At 36.3% G+C, this 19,711-nt stretch overlaps 1 protein-coding gene across 1 annotated transcript in view; it reads right to left on the bottom strand.

Moving 5' to 3' along the window:
* Positions 1–19,711, bottom strand: part of EDRF1 (erythroid differentiation regulatory factor 1) — a 29,386-nt gene that overhangs the window by 5,554 nt on the left and 4,121 nt on the right. The window contains exons 4-21 of the mRNA XM_064514367.1: positions 18,969–19,094; positions 18,324–18,448; positions 17,729–17,888; positions 16,370–16,471; positions 15,959–16,080; positions 15,297–15,408; positions 14,395–14,542; positions 14,196–14,304; positions 13,778–13,889; positions 9,954–10,214; positions 8,349–8,420; positions 8,078–8,228; positions 5,825–6,013; positions 4,555–4,755; positions 3,963–4,181; positions 2,610–2,833; positions 810–968; positions 352–501 (exon numbers count right to left, since the gene is read on the bottom strand). Of these exons, the coding sequence (XP_064370437.1) occupies positions 352–501; positions 810–968; positions 2,610–2,833; positions 3,963–4,181; positions 4,555–4,755; positions 5,825–6,013; positions 8,078–8,228; positions 8,349–8,420; positions 9,954–10,214; positions 13,778–13,889; positions 14,196–14,304; positions 14,395–14,542; positions 15,297–15,408; positions 15,959–16,080; positions 16,370–16,471; positions 17,729–17,888; positions 18,324–18,448; positions 18,969–19,094 (2,742 nt within the window). The remainder of the gene's footprint in view (positions 1–351; positions 502–809; positions 969–2,609; positions 2,834–3,962; positions 4,182–4,554; positions 4,756–5,824; positions 6,014–8,077; positions 8,229–8,348; positions 8,421–9,953; positions 10,215–13,777; positions 13,890–14,195; positions 14,305–14,394; positions 14,543–15,296; positions 15,409–15,958; positions 16,081–16,369; positions 16,472–17,728; positions 17,889–18,323; positions 18,449–18,968; positions 19,095–19,711) is intronic.

Here is a 19,711-nt window from a genome sequence, read left to right as displayed (position 1 = left end):
TAAGACTTTAATAAATCATACACAAGCAGCCTTCTGCTAGAAAATGAGCAAGAGTATCAGAAGAGCAGCGTGGAAGCAAAATAAAGCTTTAAGTATTTATCATCAACCACTTCCATTATGGGAGTGTGGAAGTACCTAGAACACATGCTTGATATGCTTTATAAAAACAGTCTGCTCTGTAAAGTAACTGTGTACTTTACAACAATTTGCAAATAAATCACAATTTAAGTTAAATCATTTAAATAAATATATCCCAACTATAGATAGAAGGATAAATAACAATTGCCACACATCATAAGCCTTTTACGTATGGAACCTATACAGAAAAAACAAAACAGTTTGTACTACTACCTGGTTTCTCAGGCAACTATGATACATTGAAGCAAGCCTGTGGTGGATGGTTGCAGCCCGATATTGGCAGAGAGGCTGTCGCGGAGACGCTGTATCAACATCACAGTATTTCAAAGATTTCATCATTGCTTCACTAACTTCCTTTTCTATCTACAAGGGAAACAAAATAACGTAGTGAGTTTACTTTGAAACAAGAACATCACTATGTGAAAGCATAAGGGTTTAATCTTTATTTGTGGCTTTATCTTTTCATTACGTAAGAGGTAAAATACATACACGACTAAACACTTTATAGTTTGCAAGAAACACTTCCAAGAAGTTTTTATCACCCAATAAAGGTTTACAAGTTATCTCGTGTCATGAATGAAAACATCAATTTTCCTTACTGTTTTTTTTTTTTTTTTTTAAATGAGGACAATAGCCTATTTTAACAGTTGTTGTCACAAAACCTCTATTACCTGTTCCTGAGCCTTTCTAGATAATGGAGCATAATCCTGCTGTAGAGTTGCCATGGTGAAATATGTTGTGGAAAGCTCCCAGTTTACAGAATCCCAAACAGCTGGATGCATCTCTCTCTTACCTAGAGATCTTAATGCCTTCAGATAGTAGTCAATAGCCTATAGATTATAAAGTAATAAAATATAGTTACTGCATATATTTCTATCCACTAGAAATCCATTCCCCTTTACTCTTTCTTAAGGAAGCAATTCAAACCATACATGAGCCTCCTTCAGTATTTTCCTTATATCTATTCATGATGTTAATCATGGCCATGCATTTCCATCTCCTGTGTTTACCAGCTGGCAATACCTCACAGGACCTGAAAAGTCAGGACACTCAGAGGAATGGAAGCAGGCCTAAACAACAGCATGAGCAGAATCTTCTTAATCTTAGAAACCATGAAAAACATGCATTTGTGAAACCATAAATAGCTATACCTAATGACTGTCAAGATATATTTCAAACAGTTTCTACCTGTCCTCATAAGCCCATCTTTAAAACAGGTCTGTAAACATGCCATGAACTTTGAGGGATCAAAGTACCCAAAAGTGCTGGAAAACCAGGATGGGACAAAAGATTTTTAATCAACATTTTAGCAGATTAAGCCTTACTTAATTTACAAAAGAAATAATGCAGCAGCTAACTCTCTACATACAATAAAGTGGAGAAGAGAGGGAATAAGGAAGGCATGCAGGTAGATCTTTTGCTTCAGGGCTTCATTAAAACACACTTCCTCCCCCACACTTCAAAGAATGAAGCCAAATTTCTACCACTGCCTTATCTCAGGATCTTTATAGGTACTTTGCAAAGTCCAATTTGCCTAATTAACAGATAAAGTAATTGTAGGTAGTTACTGGACAAGTCAACAAAATATCAGAAGTGCTAATGTTTTTTTAAGGAAGAATCAACTTTAAATTCTGTTGTTATAAATTGTTTTCTCCAGGTATGCTAATTTTTGCTCTCTCCTCACTACAATACTAAGCCATCAAGGACCATTTAAATTCAAATGGTCAAATGGTATTTTAAACAGGTTTTCTTTGTTAACTTATCCAGTAGGTAACTTACCCACATTGTAACATGGTGGGGTGAGAGGGGGGCAGAGGGGTTCTCTGTGTAGTATTTTTTTGAACGATTACATGGTACAAAATAATAAAACCTGTAAGTGCTCGGATCAACACTGCAATGTAACAAACTGCAGCTTTAAAATGAAGTATTTATATTTAAAAAACTAAGTAGTTATTTTTTCAGCTAAGCTTCAAGCCTATTTAGGTAGGATTAGAATCACGGGAATAAAAAGAAAGATAACACAAGTTATTAGTTATGACTTATCTTTAAAATAAAGTGAGTTACTTTGAAAGCACACACTTGCCTTTGACCACTTGGATTTCATGTGCAATAACAAAGGAAGTGACTTATTATAGATATTTGCCTTACATACTAAGAATGTTTGTGAGACCATCCGTTTTATTTTGGGGGCAGAAGTCCACAGTAGTAATTTGCTCTTAATTCTTACAAGTACAAAGGTAACATTTCTAGTAGACTGATATTTTTCTAGTAGGCTGATATTTTCCTCCATGTTTTAACTAACATGAACTTTTGGAACCGCCTCTAATTTTGCAGTTGCTATATTTAGATAAATTGCAAGCCTTTCCACTGCAAGACCATCACTATTTGAAGAACCCTAGGATATTTACAAAAATTATACAATGAAGGGCATACTAGGGTATGGACCAGTCTTCAAAAAAATGTGAAGTTACCTTATTATAATAAAGGGCCTCTTCTGGGGAAAACTCTCTTTTGAAGTCTCCTTCCGTTGCACAGTGGGCTTGAGCACAAATTCGCATTAGCCTTCCTGTGTTACACAGCAGGAGAGCAGCATTGGTTGCATCGTCAATTGACTCAAAATTCTGAATTCCTTTTTCAAAACAAGAGAAACTTTTCTTCCAGAGTTGCTGTTCTACTGTCGATATATTTTTACTCACTAGGAGCAAAACACAAGCCTTATCATCTCATTCAAAATTTTTAAAAGACAGTGAGCAAGCTTTTCTATTATGTTATTTTTCTCATAAGTTTCTACAGATGACCTTTTAGAATGTATGGGAATTCTGTAGACCCAATTCACAGAAAATAATAAAAAAAAATCACCACTTAATTTGTGACTTTTTGACAAACAAATATGAAAATTAGTACCAAAACCACACTACTATGTATACCATACTTTCATAAGCACTGTGATGCAAGAAGAGGAGATAACAGGATGAAAGACAATTCAAAGCTATTTCACGGTAATATTTAAGATATTGCAGTTCTATACATAGCATGAAACAATAGTGACTTTTACAGACAAGTTCAATACTAATGATTTGACATCAGCTGAATAACAGTTTTCTTAAAATACAGAGATGATGAAAAAATTACACAATTAAAGTCTAAGCCAAAATTCTTCAAATATTAATTGGACAGAGGTCACAGAATAAAACAGGTATTTGAGACGGAAGCTGTGTACGATGTCTCCCACAGCATCTAATTTGTTCTAGTTCATATAACTAGTGCTTCTAGACAAAATATTGTTTCTATTTTCCCAAAGAAAAGTATTTTCCCTACAGCAGAAGAAACTTAAGCAGCCTTCATTTCAGCAAAGAACAAGAACAAAACCACCAAGGATTTACCTACCAAAATAAGAAACAAAAATCCCAGATTGACTTCACTGAAACTAAGCAGAACACACCAAGAGTGCAACACGCCGTGCCTTATATGAACAGAGCTGTTTTAATGTTTCCATTGCATTTTTTGAGAATATTCTACGCACTTCAAAAAAATTTTTCCAAAGCTATAGATATATATGGATTCCACTATTCAGTTTAGGCTCAGCTAAGTGTTGCTTATGTGTCACAGTAATCCATCATAGAGAAATACTTACAACAGGCATTAAAATTACATATAGGAAAACTCTTACTAAGCTGTTCTTTAAATGTTCCCCTTGCCCCCCCCTCGAATCAGAAATACCCAAGAGGCCCCTTGCCTTATTAGCAACAATAATCATTGTTTTACCTCAGTGAAAATCAAAATCAGTGAAACAAAAAACAAACAAACAAAAAAAGAATACTTGCCCACTCTCTCAGTCTGCACTGCAGCAGCCTGGTTCATGTAGAACACTCCAATTTCATTCCTGATATTGCCCATCCTTTTTAGTACCTGTATGTGCTGCTCTGGATTTTGATTTTTTAAATTACTGAAAAGTAAAATTTCGTAGGCTGCCTCGTAACATTTGCAGCTGATTGAAAGTTGGCACTCCAAGTCTGTAGACAAGTCAGTAGCCCAGGCAAACACTAGAAAATAAAATGCAAACCTGCATGTCAAAAAGTATTTCCAAAAGAGCAGCCTACAATAGTCTAGAGGAAAATGCCTAATAAGATGACCTACTACATCAGAAGGCTGTCCCAATTCCTCCAGATAGACAGGATTTACCCATTACTTAAATGATTATTATTTTTAGTTATTTTACAACTTCAGGCATGTCATACAATATTTTGAAGATCTCCTTACAGGTACTCTAAGCTTTCTCTAAAGAAAGCAGAACGGAAGCGTAACAAGCCCTCCTCCATAAATGATAGTGGTGCATGGTTTTGAGGAAACAATGAAATCACTCATGTCCATCGTACAACTGAATTAGGACTGTCCTATCTTATATCAGTATCATACCTTGGCAGCTGGATTCTCTGTGAAGACTGTGTAATATCTCCTGATCTTCTTTTGTCTGGTAGTTATATTCTTCAAGATACGCTGCTCTATTACTTGCATTCTGGGCAAGCATTAATTGGGTATCTCCACAGAGGGTTAAACACTGACAAAGAAACACTAATACTTCAGGAAGCATGCTGGCACAGAGGCAACAGTAGGTATCTATCAGAAACAAAAAAATCCAATAGGTGAGGGAGGGGAAAGAAAAAGAATCAAGCTTCAAAAGATTTGACACAGGCTGATGGTATAACTGCTTTTTTCTTACTTGTATAAAGACAGACACGCTTTTCTAAGAGTAATTTTAAATATATATGTGTATATATACACACACACACACACACACACACTTGCTATACACAGCTAACAGTTTCAACAGAGTATTTTGTTCATGGTAAGCAGTGAATCTGATACATTAGAAATGAACAGGTCAAGTCCAGATCTCAGATTTGATTCTAAAAACACTGCAAACAATTGGATTTCTACAGATTAACTAAAGTCATATATGGCCTGAAAAATAAACTCCTGAAAGGTACAGTTTAAACTTAATTCTCAAGTCTTTAGAAGACTCAAAGCTGAAAAATGTTTTGTGAATTAAATTAAAGTTTTATTGCTTTACAAGATGACCCTACCCACCCCTGCTCCCGCCAACCCCTACAAACATGGGAACAAAGCTACAGCACTAAGCTAATGGCATTTTCTTGTTAGTCTTATTATTATAATATGCTAAACAGCTTGATTTCACTTCTTTAATTTTCCTCAGGAATACTTGGAGCTGCTTTTCATTTTACAGGAGTATCCAATTCAGCTGGTGAACAAATTTAGTATTTCTGAAAGTCAGAACATATTTAAATGAAATGGGAACCACCAGGCATTTCCAGGGAGAAAACCATCTGTTTCCAGGCATAGTAGTGGGAACACAGATGACTTGACATTGGGACTGACCTCTTCCAGCTTTAGTGCTCTGAAGTGCCAAATCTGCACTCTAAATTCTTCCCTCTGCCTATCAAAATGGAAGAGCCTTTGTACCAAATGGAGACAAGCCCTAGAGACTTGTTCTTCCTAGAGACTTCCTTCCTGAATAACGAACTAAACATTTAGCTTAACTAATACAGAGCTGTCAGACTTGTCACTACAAGCCACTAGGATAAATTATATGTAAAAGCAGCATTTGACATTACGAAAGGCATATACAGGTAACTGCACAGAGGACAAATACATCCTGGTAACTTACCGTGGCACTGTAAAGCCAGTTTGACGTATCGTAATGCTCTCCCATATTTCTGCAGACTCATAGCAGCATCTGATAGAACGTAATAAGCCTTTGATGACTTCAGAATGAGCTGAAGTTTCATTTTATATTGCCACGATCCAGGAATCATTCCTGACAGACTGCAATGTTTACCCTTTGGAAATGAGCCCACTAGAACACAAACAAAACCTCATCAGTAAATCTCCTTTCCATAACCTATGTCAGAGGTCTGGCCCAACTTCACCAGTTTATAGGTAGTATTTAAATCACTATTACAGCTCTGCACAAGTAGAGTACGCCAGCTTGCCCGCTACTACATTTTTCATCTGCAATACTTGGAACTTTTCCACATACTTCACCTGATAGCAGGATGTTTGAATAAAGTGAGCACAAACAATGTCAACGCAGCTAATCTCTCATGTTCTGAATACCTTTGAAACACAGGTGCAGTGGCCACAACTGTTCTGTTAAGCAGCATTAGAAAAGAACAAGATAGAGCCATAAACATAGGTAGTTTTTCTTTCAACCAAATCCATATAACACATACTCTGTTTCTGTATCAACAGAGCCCATGAGCGAAGGCTTGCTCAACCTGGGACCATCTCCAGCACAGAGGAAACTGGATAATCTAGTCCTGCCTACAAGGAAGGCCCATGTCTTCTGTCTTGTGAAAGAACAGGCCCCTGACTTTAACCCTCAAAGTCCCAATACCAAAGTCCAGAAATTCTTTAGATTAGAAATTCGGCAATTAACAGCACCTTTTCTGTATATAGAAACACTCCTCCCCCATCAATCCCGAAACTAAACAATTTACATCAAACAAAGCCACCACACTGGAAAAGCAGAATTTTCTCCTGTATCTTTCACTTATTTTTCCTCTAGGTTGAATTCAATCTTTATGATCCAAAGCAGTTATATGTGGCTACTTCAGGGAAAAACTGCAGTACAGAACTAGAAATCAAGTAAATATTGCACAGATCTTGCAAAAAAAACATTTTATCCCCCACATTCCCCAGAAAATTTTTTGCTTCTAAACAGAAAAAGTTAATAAGTGCACATTCTACTTGCTAGCTGGCAAGCAGCTGAAATGTGTCATCAGTTCCAAGCTGCAAAGGCAGAAGACAGAGCCTGGCTCTGGCAAAGCTGAAGTCAGCACACTGCTCTTGCTGAGTTGACCTCAATAAAGTTTCAGTAGATCTCAGCAAAAATTAATCACACAGCCTGTATTAACAGTACTATGCAGAATTTACACCAGCTCAACACAATACAGCTTTCTGATGGAGATGTTAAATCCTGGAGTCACAGATTCAAAAAACAAACCTTAAGGTATTTGTACATCTCCATGTCATTGGCATTTAAATGACAACCATAAAACTGGAAGAGAAACCTGACAACACTTAAATGACCAACTCAAAGCAAATTTGTTTATTATTTAGTGATTTTTCACAGAGGAAGAAAAAAGGGAAGAATAAGGAATTCTAGATATATACACAAGTTTTTGAAAATTTTTCTTGATAATGCTTATAAGGCTTGTTGCTCTGCAGAGAACTCTATTCCTTTCAGGACCAGAGAAGGAGTCCATTTCCCAACCCTCCCCCTTACAGGGTTCCAGAGCAAAATAAAATAGATCACTATAGTCTGAAACTTTTGGAATTTAAGTGAGTATTGAAACTTAGACAAAACACCATGCTTTGTTTCCCACTGTCCTTCCACAACTGTAAAACTACAAGAGAAAACAAAATCCCAGTTAACAGTTCATACCACTAGCTTCCAAATATGCAATCCAAGCAGTGAGCATGAAGCAGGAATAAACTGTCAAAAGTGAGAAGTTCCTTCACAAAACTTTCAAATAACAAAAAAGAATGAAGACTGCCTAAAAACAAAAGAAAAAAACCACCCCACAACTTCAGGAAACCACACAGCAAGCCTATCAAATCCCCAAATATTAAACTACTATGGAAGTCATTTGCAAGCCACATCTAAACAAGATGCAGCAACATTGTGTATTTACTAATAACAGGATCTTTGATATGCAAAATATTCCAACTGTGCTATTCTTTTCATATTTACAAAGGTATAGATTGTTCTCAAGTTTTGCTTGTATACTGTATGATTTTTGCTTTTTCAATAGACAGTGTAATTAGAGAGTTAAGTACACTGTTGATAATCAAAATAAAGCAGCAGCAGTTTCCCATAGCACTGAGAAGGTCTTATTTGCACAACAATACAACTTACTTTTATCTAAAAATAAGGCCATCTGTTTTTCCAGACACTCAGGACCACCACTGGTGGATTCATCTTCATATTTCAACGGGATTGGGGTGCTGGGGTCAGCTGCAGGAAGGTCACCTTCTTTTTTAATGCTGCTGTCAACAGATTTCAAACCCTGCAGAAAGAAAAAGGACTAACGCACCTTGAAAGCAGTATTTAGCAAACACAGAACACACCAAAAACTGGGTACTTTAAGCAAGGGGAAGTATCACTAGAAAGCTGACAATAAACTTACCTCCAGGACATAACTGAGCACTAGCCTACAGCGTTCTTCAGTGCCATGGCAGACAGGAAACGCACAACTAGGCTTGTGGGGAGGAGAAAAAAAATAAGAGTTCAAAATATGGTATTTCAGTATAAGCAGCTAGAAGAAACAAACACAAGTTTGCTATAGAAGTTGTTAAGGAAACATTTGAACTCTACACTGAAAAGATCCATAGTATTTATTTCCCTTATGTCAGCGAGCAATTCATGTACTTGTCAGCACTGTACTATTTACTTGAACATTTATGCTTAGTCTTTCATGGTAATTCACAAAACAAAGCAGAACAACAGCTTCTACTCCATAAACAGTAATTGCAAAAGCATCCACAGATGGTCTGCAACGCAGATCTGGAAAAATAAGCAGATTCAATACTATAAAAGAATTGTTTCATCCATCTATACATCAAAATAGCCCTTTCATTACCATTGAATGGCTTAGTGGTTATAAAATTATTTTTGCTTTTGTCTTTTTATTTTCTTAGGGGAACAGCAGAGGGCAGGGAGAAGAAAGGTGAAAATACAGTGGTTCTGCACCTGTAGAGGTTAATGTATTTTCAGCTGATGGACCTTGAAGTGATAAAGGTTAAGATAGCAAAAAGAGTTGAAAAACTCTATGGAAGTCTTGTTCTTTGTTACTGAGCACAAAGATTAGCAAAAAAGTTTAACTTTTGACTAATGAGAGTAATTTCATTTCACAATCAATCTTCACCAACATAGATATGACAAGTAAAAGATTAGAAGAAAAGCAAAGTGCTACTGATGCTGAGTTTCATCAATCTTTCCAGTTTCTCATTTTGCTCAGTTTTGTTGTTATAACAATGAATAGAAGGTGCTTTGAAGGTAGCAACATCACACTTCTGCTCATTTGTATATGAAGCATGCCTACAGTGACAAAGTTTCAGGAATACGGTGGTTATGCTCCCAGCTGGCCCATTAGAAACAACACGCATGTGGGCACAGTGAGTAAAATGTCACTATTTTTTAAAGTTAACCACCACCAAACTTTCTTTTAAATTGAACTGCTGAATTTTGACCAGCTATCTATCTTAGACAGATGAATCAGAGAGGGAAATCAAAGGCTAAGTCTGTGGATCTGAAAGAAGTGATGTCCCAGCAAACCAAATTGTTAATGTTACTCAAAAAAAGAAAACCACCAAATAAAATAATAATAAAAAAAATTAAGAGAACCTGGGTATTCCCACAATCTTTTGGTTATCTACAGCTCTTAAACATGGCCACAGTCAATAATGCTTTCTCCACTGCTGTTACCGGAATGATTTTTCTGTAGATAGCTATGCAGAATCATGCCATAAAAACCACAAGTGCAAAATCGTAGGAAAAAAGCTACATTAGTTTAAATCTGTTATACTGTAAATTGAAAGAGCTGAAATTTTATGAACTGCTCATGAAAAGTTCCCTGCCCTTCATGCTTCAATTAACCTGATACAAACATATGAAAGACTAAAACAAAACAAAAACCACATAATTAAATTTTGATAACATAAGCCTTGCTACTCAATTGCAGCTTTGAAAAAACAATCCCCCCCACCCCTGCCACTTCCACAACTTCACTTACTCGTATTCGATGAACGGACTTGTATTTTTCTGGTACTGATAACTCTCCTACTGATTTGATTATAGCCACTGCTTTATTGTCATCTGGTGGATCAGAACTGTTACTGTAAGAACCATTTTCATCACTATCTGGCATTTCTTCCTCTTCTTCACTATAACTTTCATCAGAATTACCATTTATAGGGAAGTCTGTACCATCTTCTTTTTTAGGTTCATCCAACTGAAAAAGCTCTGATAACATGTAGTTTGCTGAAGCAATAATCTTTTCAAATAAGAAAAAAATAAAGATAAGTTTAACTTGAAAAAAATGACTAATCTTTTCATGGACAACATCAATATAATTTATTGTCTTAGGATAAGGAGCAAACAGTATACGCACATACTTATTTGATAACCTGCAAATACAGCCTATAGACACACACCGATTTCTGCTCAAGTGCTGAATTCTTAACAAAGTTTAAAAAAAAAAAAAAAAGAATCACTGGAGATTGTTGTCAATAATTTGTGTGCACACATTCCCTACAGTTAAACCTGTCCATATCCCTTTTTACCCCCCCCCCCCCCAATAGATGTAAATGAAAGGCCAAACACTTCCAAGTCTTGGGCCTTCTGGAGTGCCTGGATAGGCAGAAGACCCTTCAGGGTCTTCACCTCTTGTTTTGCAAATGAGGGCATATAGGTGCAAAGCAGGGAATATAGGCCACCTGCCCCAAGGTGCACACCCTAACTTTTTTTTTTATTATTATTATTATATTTTTTTTTAAAGTAAGGGCAGCTCTTCATCACCCCTTTCTATTTCTTTTAAACAAGGAATAGGTCAGGAAGAAGCTTATCAGCCTCTTAAGTTTTACGGGTTCTCCCAAACTGCAGCTATGCTGCCTTCCACAAAAAATTCCACCTTCTGTACTTTTTCCCAATCCAGGCAAGACAGGTAACATCTGCCATAAAAAAAAAAAAAAAAAAAAAAAAAAGACAAAAATAACTGCGGCATCTTCTTAGTCTAAGCTAAGGAGATATCTTTATCTTCCCTGGACTGCTGTTGCATAGAGAAAAATAGGGAAGTAATGGGCACTATGTTCTGCTAGGGCTGAGCATTCTAGGGTCTGTGTTTCATTTCTTTCTGCTTCAGGCTTCCTATGTTCTTAATTTTACTGATCTATGTACCTTATTATGCATTGTCAGAGTTTCAAAATACTTTGATGAACGATATTAGATGAGGCAATTAAAAGCTATCCTGTAGCAGCAGCAACATCCACACTACTATTTAAAATTCAGAGCACAGAGTCAATTTCTACTTCTCCAAGTCAACAAATAAAGGACTGAAGCTAAAATTTCAGAGGTCAAACAGGATACCAGGGCACAAACAGCACGTACTTGCAGAGGTAAGGGTAGCTTGCTTTTGATAATGAGTTACAGACAAAGCCATACAGTAAGTCAGGATAAATACAATACACACTGGTGACAGCCTAAATAAACAACCCCCAACCCCTCACTCCTTTCTTCAGGCTCGTTTTTCCTAAAGAAACAGCTTTAGCTATTTCTCTTCTTCATATGAAGTTGATCCCTAGCAGCAGGCCTGCTGTGACAACTCAGTTCTCACTTGAAGGGCTACATAGCTTGGGCTATGGGGGGGGGGGGGGGGGGGGGGGGGCAGAATTTTAAAGACCTTTTTTCCATCTTTCAAGTTTACTTGAAGCCTGAACTCTTACTCAGAAAGCTCTCAAATTCCTATCATAAGAGGACTTTTGACACCAAGCGATGAGTCAGACCGCATCAAGTATGCTAGGAAATTTGGACCAAATCAAGTAAAAAACAACAGAAACTCTTGAAACAACCCGCTTTTAGCTACCCAACCCCCGAACTGGAATGCACCACTTTACATTAGATGCTTAGGCTCCACCTTAGATTACCAAATCCTTTGTACCTTAAGGATTAGGCAAACACTAAGTAATAGCTTTCAGGCCTAAAGTTTTGGATTTTGGCACTTACAGTGGGATCAGACTGCCAAAAAGACGTTCATTATTGCCCAATACATACACAAAGTAATTAAGATGGGGCACAATTTCTAGAACTAACACAAGTTATTTTTGCCGTGAGAGCTTTCTTTTGAGCTGTACTTTTTACTAACATCAAGCAAGTATTGAGTAAAGGACTTGAGTCCCAAGGGGGATGATTACATCTTTGGGATATTAACTCCTGCATTTTACTTCTTGAACATTCTAAATAATTTTATCTGGACAAATGTGTTAAGATTAACTTCTACAAAAACAGCAAGAGGGTAGCCTGCGAGAAGTCAGCCACTAAAAACAAAAAAACCTACCTGTGTTCACAATTCATTCCTCCTGTTTTCCTACTCTTCCTTTTTCACTGCTCAAGACTGCTGGAGTCTACTGAGACCAGACCAGAATTTAGTCTGACAGTTTCATACAACATGGAAGAAAGATACTAGTTCTTTGTAGCAGCACTGCTATCACCTCATGTAAGCTACGTTAAGTAACCCTCCACCAGGACAGCCACCTTATGGCACTAGTCATTTGCCTAAAATATTAGCTAAACATAAATTCTACACTTCTTACATATTTTGGAGGGCTTTTTGCATAGGTGAAAACAAAAATCCCAGAAAATCAGTTATTCTACCATTTTCCTCAAGCAATATAAAACACTTTCAGAGGCAAAGGAGGCCAGCACTGTCCAAGAACATGAATTCAAATCATGAGTTCAGTTAAGCAGCTCAAATAAGCAGCCTCTCCTGCCATAGTAAAAAGGATATTTAAAGAGTTCAGAATCCCATGTGGGAAAAGGCAAGTTGATTCAAGCCTGCTTAAATTTAGAACAGAATAGAAACTGGTAAAGAATGAATTTTACCTGTTTTAAGAACCTGTTGGTCATGAGAGGCAAGGAATACTGTAGGATTTCAGGAACTTTTCAAAACCTTAGAAGCACTCCACGAAATACTTACGCATCTAGTTAATATATGCCTTATCTCCTCCTTGCAATCCATTTTAAATGCAAATCAGATTTTGGCATCAGTTTTCAGTTAAAAACAGCTTAAATCTAGACCAATTGCATGTAGATTAAATTATACTTTGGCTTAGATTTGAAGTTCAATAACTTTCCAGACTTCTTTTTGAAATTTGTGATCTGTTGTCTATAAAATCAAAAGTGTTAAGTTACCATGTTATTCTACCATAGTCTGCATAAAGCAGTTGCTTTATTTTGAGATTAATGCAGCTTCATCTGAGATTTTCAGGGCTTTTCTTACTGCTTTTGAATATGCGCACTGGCTGACACAATGGTCTAGTGAACACGGATGAAGACTTTAAGGTTCTTTTTCTGACTCTCTCACCTATGTGCCCTAAGAATCACTTCAAATCCCAGCCTCTGTTTCTTCCTCCTAAGTGAGCAAGCTCAAAAAGCAGATTTTACGCTCTTTAGCCAGGATCTGCTTCAGTAAGTGTTTCTACAGCTTCCGAACACAAAAGGGCTCTTTGGGAACAAGATCAAAAGAGCCCATCTAATATCAAGTTTCTTCTTAGGGCAAATGACCTGCGCAACAATGAGAGTCAGTGAAGGCTGCTACTAAAAGCAATAAAACAAATTCGTGGGTACATAAAGAGCACATCTGTTACCTCAGATAAAGCCAGCAAAATCAACCCATTAACTCAAAAAAAAAAAAAACAAGAACAACAACAAAAGTAATTTGGTATTTAGTGCCAATTGGGCAAGGGGAAGAAGAAGTACTGCACAGAACATTACCAGAGACGATACGATGAGAGTATTTCCATTATATTTACATAAAGCTACAAGAAAACACATAACTCTTACTTGAGGATGTCTGCCACTGTCCAGTAACTTCAGACAATTAAGGAGCAAAGTTCTGATAGTGCCATAGTGTTTCTTATTCTGGTTTTTCTTCAGCATCATATTGCAAGCAACTCTAAAAGAAAGTTGAACGAAATTCCTGGATAATTTCTTCAGGTTAGAAGAAAAAAGCTTTAAGCAAAATTACCACAAAAGCAGGCCTCCCTAAACTTTTTGAAAGGTCTACAAGCCTTGGCCAATAAATGCGTACTTTACACGGAGAAACAGTGAACTGGAAAAGAGTTTCACTTTTCAATGAGATTGCAGCTTACCAGTCTTGGGCATAAAAGAGAATGTACCTTCACTTCATAATAAATTCTGGACCGTATAAGTGCAACTGTACCCAAGAACTAAGTGTTACGACAAAGTCATAAAAACTCACTTGTACAGAAGAATTGCCACAGGCATTGTAAAAGGGTTTTGATATTTGTCTTCTGTTTCTTCACAAAGAGTGGTTAGGTCATATAGCTTTACTATATCACTCCCACTTGCTGAAAGGTAAGACCTTTAATTAATCAGCATGACATTAACATAGATCTCATGGTTTTTTTTTTTTTTTTAATTGATCTACATCTACCTACCCTTAAATAACCAATAAGTATGTCCTTCTTTGGTGCAATTCGATTTCAGAAAAGATAGGATATTTTGAGCAATATCCTTTATCACTTTGGTAGAGAAATTTGAGTTTTCCAAATTGGGAATATCTTCAGTCTTGATCATTTCATATTTCTGTAGGGAACATATTTTAAAACTCAAGTTTAGGAGTTTGTTTTGATTTTTTTTCCCCCACCAACTCCCCCACTCCCCCCAGACCTGTAGATAAGCGGCTTCTGTCACCCAAGAGAAAATAAAGTCTATTACTGTGACACAGTAATAATTTTGTCAGAATAGATCGAGTTCATTTCTATGATTTATTTATTTTAAAAGCAAGGGCATCTTAATTACGTCATTGAAAAGCTTCAAAAATGACTCACTGCTATGACAAGCTTAAGGTAAAGTAAATGGCAGAAAAAAGGATGAAAAACGGTGAAGGTGCAATCTCTAGCACAATTATTTCAGTGAAACAATCTAAACAATGATATGCTAGCAGATGCAACAAAAATCCATACGGTATTACGGCCTGTCGTAAAATGGTAAATACAAGCAAAAATATTAACACACATGCATCTATCTTGCCAAGTGAACACTACAGATTTTAAAATGCAAGAAACACTTCTGCTGGTACATACGTATTTTTTATTTTTGTCTCAATTACATGTCTCCATCAGGAGAAGTAAGAACCTTACATGCATGGAAGGGATAAAAAGAGAGAACTCAATATTTTTGGATGACTGATGCAAGTTGTGGATCTCCTTCACAGTAAAGAATTCTTGCAATTTTTTTGTCAGAACAGGCAAGATTAGAAAGAGATCTATTACAACTGGAGAGATTTCAGAAACTAAAGAATCGATAAAGTAGGCATAATGCAAAGAGGCAGGCTTACCTGAACAATTCCATTAACATGAAAGCACATCACAAGCTCTGGGACATTGCATATTAAGTTATCCAGCCAATAGTCAATTCCTGTTAACACATTTATTGGCTTGTTGTTATCCCTAAAAACAAAACGTTTCTAGTGTTATTTAAGTCTTCATTTACTCTTCGTAAAAGAAGAGCAGATGTTTACTCCTGAGATTTAGATTTTTAAGACATCTGAGTATATGGATTCCAAAACAGTAATTTCTGTATTGTTACATTTTAAAGAGGCAAACCAAGGAGTTCCTTCCTTCCTTTATAAAAACAGTAATAAAGCACAGGTTAATTAGGAAACTTCAGTAAATCTGATTCTTAACCCTAAATACTTGCATTAAAGTCAGCGAAGGTTACTAACAGCCAGTACTTCAAATCAAGAATTAATCACAGAGCCAGAAAAAGCAGCGAAAGATCAAGTTCCAGTGCAGTGGCACGGCTATAGGATTGTTTCTGATTTCCACCACTTTATAATGCCATTGCCATTTCAGTCTAGAGAATTAATTTTATTCTTTAAACTGCAGGTAAAAAGTAAGAGTCAACAAAACAAAATGCAGATAGCTGAACAGAAGAGCAAAGCAACAAGTCAGTCAAGAGTGGCATAGACATATATAGCTCATTAACTTCAAAATTCACCTGAGACGCAAGCTCACAGCAGGGTATCTCCCACCTCCAAATATAGGCATATTTGATCCTACTAACATGTGGATATCTTCAAAGGTCCACAAGATGTTACGAACAAAGTCATTTTTAAGCCCCTTCATTAAGAGAAAAAATTGGTCTATAAATCATTATTATAAAAACATGTTCTCTGTGACAATCTGCAGAGTTATGTGAAAGCAAGATGCAAAAGCAGCAAATAAAAGACAGCACATAATGAACTATGCTATGCAATCACATTAACTTAAAAGATTGAGATCACAGATGCTAAAAGCTACTTCTACAAGGGACTAAGTTTCTCTCTTGATTCCAATTAAGACCAAATTTTAAAAGGCTGGATTAAATTGGGGGTTACGTGTTTGAGCTCAGATTTCACATATAGCATACCTGACTGTTTTCCCCGTCATTGAACAAAGTAGTCAGGTTTTGTTCTTTGGGGGCTGAGGCCACATGCCCCACTATATATGAGGATTCAAGAGGCACACTTCCCTGTGAAAAGCACAAGGATAAGAAGTGATTCTGCTGCTGAGGTAAAGCTAGGCCATAAAAAAATATATGTATATATGCACAGAAAATAATATTCTGAACAAGAAAATCATATAAAGTTAAAACCTTCATCTCTACTGTCTTTAAATAAATAAATGAAGTGATTAAAAGCCTCTAGTCAGTGACTGGAATGCTTCTTTTCTGTAATTAGAACATAAATTTTATATTCTCATAAGCTTCAGAAAGAAATATGAAAGCTTTTTAGAGAAAATATTTATTACCCCAGAGTCAGCACCAGATTATCCATCTCCCATAAGTCCTCTATCCTGAAGTTTTATTTATAAATAAGAGTTACACTACACAAATGCACAAGACTTTACAATAAAAAGCCTGCCTGACTTAAAAATGTTTCTTCAAGAAAGTAGAGGACAGAAGCAGTCCTTTTCCTAAAAAACTTTCAAGTACTGAAGTACAACTATTTCTCCACTTTAGACTGTTACCATACTAAAAAGTTATGATTTTATGACAGATGCAGGTTAGCGTCTTCATAAATTAACTATCCAAGTCATTTGGTAGTACTGTCTAAGTATGATGCTAGATGATCACTATCATCTTAACATAGACAGAAAATAACTGATTTTTCAATCTCTCAAAGATTTAATCGATTCCTGTACTATGTTATTCAAAAAACACAAGAATTAGCAATTTTCATAAACAGGCTTAGCCACAGACTGAAACGCTGGACTAGAGCCTAATACTATCATAGTTTGTTGCATAATTACTGTAACACATCTTGTTTCCATTTGTGTAATCTTATGGCAAGTTTCTCTACATGTTACTCAAGTGTTTTGCATCAAACATTTTAATAGAACCTTAGTTCTATCTTCACCTAATGTTAATGGCATATTTAAAAAGAAAAGCCCAAAGCCTTAAGTCTCCATACACACTATCTGAATGAATATCAAATTTTCCTGCTCTTTCAGGTGAAGTCATTGATGACTACACTTAGCCAGATATTTTGTCTCTCAAAAATACATAACTATGTACTTCATACTAAAATGACAGAAAAGGGCATTTCTGAAATTCGGAGCTCTGAAACACTGGCACGAGCTAAAGTGCAGGTACCACCAAGTTGTTGTTCTATTTTTGTTCTTTTTTTTTCCAGCAAGGAGGACTACTTCAATAGCACCTCTCCAAATCTTTCAGTACTTATGTTCTCTAAAAAATATTAAGGTCTCCTTTAAAATATAATGCACTAACCTGGTTAGAGGCACCTGGATCTTCAGATAGTGAAGCAGGCATTTCAAAGGGAGCTGGCCAGGAGGCCCTTCCTGCCTCATCGCTGTCACCTGAAACAGGACCCTCCTGGTGGTGTTCTGAAGTAGAAGGAACAGGCTGAGCAGCTCCATCACCATTAATACTGACAAAGCAACATTAAAAGTTCAGTCAACAATATAAAATCAGAATCTACTTTAGAATTATATTTGATGTATATATATTTGCATCATATATATATATATTTATTCTCAAAGAATGGCTTCACTAATATATTAGAAGACTGGTATATTGACAAGTTGTTCATTGCTCAAATTCTTAGATTATGGTATCTACTATATTACTGAATCTTGCATATTTTAAGGTCTTCCCTCAGACCCAGTTCCTAGGAGGAATATTGAGATACGCAGTAAGTAAAGTATTTTAAAGTATGAAGTAAACAGCATGACTTTAATTTCTATTAAAACATTGATACTCTAGTTATCTCCTGATCTCAACCCTGAATTTCCTCTGTAAAAGGATAAAGCAGTAAATAAGTAAGGTGGCACAGAATTCAAGGTTGATGAAAACATGAAGTTACCTGTAATACAAAAATTTGGAAAGTATAGCCTTCTGGTACCAGTGCTCTTTACTCTTCTTTTTTCGTTGCCACTTCTGATCAATCAGCCTTTGATAAAACTCTTTTAGCCATGTCCAGTCTCCTGTCTAGGCCATATCACAAACGTGAAATTAATGTCAAGAAACATCTACAAAGCAAACCAAGTGCCTAATTTAACTTATGAATACTCATCCCCAAAGAATGGCAGAAAGGTTTTCTAGAAGACATCTCCGTTTTCAATAAATAGCCAATTCAAGACTTTAACTATGAAGTTACATTACAATGAAATCAACTTTTCAGTGATAAAGTCAGATACATGGTAAGAGATTAATAATACATATTTTATTAATAGTAACATTTATAAAATACTACAACATTACTGAAGCAATTACAGGAAAGTGGGACATGGAATTTTAATCCTATAATATCACAAGTAAAAGGACATCAGATTCTCAATTGCGGTTTGTGGATAAACTGATTACTGCAGAATAGCAGCATTTGCTTCATGCAGACTTTCTGTACTTGCACACAGTTCTCATTTTGATACATATATGCTTGCCCACTACACCATTCCTGAAATATTGCATTTTGACCATATGGTATACTTAACAAAAACAAATGGTTAACCTGAGATGATCTCATGAAGAGTTCTTGAATATCTAGCTCATCCAGCAAGAGGGTCCGCCCAATTCGATGTACTGCCATGCTCACATGTGACTTGCTATAAGGTATCTTCAGAAGTTTTTTAATATTCTTACAGTAGAAAAGAAAACAGAGATTACATTCCATAGAACTATACTGGATTGTAAGATACAGTTCCTCAGAAATTGTAAGTCAAGAATACAGCACTTGCATCAGAGAGACACGGGCAGGCAAATAAAACCTTAAAGAGCTAGACCTTTCCAACTTCTGGGGGGTTTTAATATATGCAGTCAACTCCCTCACCATACCTGCAATAAGCCAGTTTTTCAGATAGTGATTTTCTTCATATCTGTCAGTGACAAAAGACATTTTTCTCAAGAAACAGTACTATCTTCCATTTTTTCCTCCCCTCCCTTCTCTCTTCCTCACTCATTTGCCCTAACACCACCAGGTTTTAAGATGTTGCTTACCCAACCATACTGCTCCAAGTCTAAGCATGCATCAGACTGACTGCCATCACCTGAAAATGTTTCCATTCATTAATATTGTTGAAGCCAGCCATTAAAGCCACTGGATTTTAACTTATACAGCAACAGAAGACTGTCACTATTTTCCAGTATAGCTGTAACAGCAAATAAATGCATTCACTATGCAATATAAGCACCTACCATTCCTACACACACAGTACATTTGAAAGAGAAAAAGCCAGCTGTAAACCTGCAGTCACT

Source organism: Dromaius novaehollandiae, chromosome 6, assembly GCF_036370855.1.
Source record: "Dromaius novaehollandiae isolate bDroNov1 chromosome 6, bDroNov1.hap1, whole genome shotgun sequence".
Taxonomy (NCBI): Eukaryota; Metazoa; Chordata; class Aves; order Casuariiformes; family Dromaiidae; genus Dromaius; species Dromaius novaehollandiae.
The sequence above is the reverse complement of the archived record's forward strand: the minus strand, read 5'-3'. Positions and strand labels throughout refer to the sequence as shown.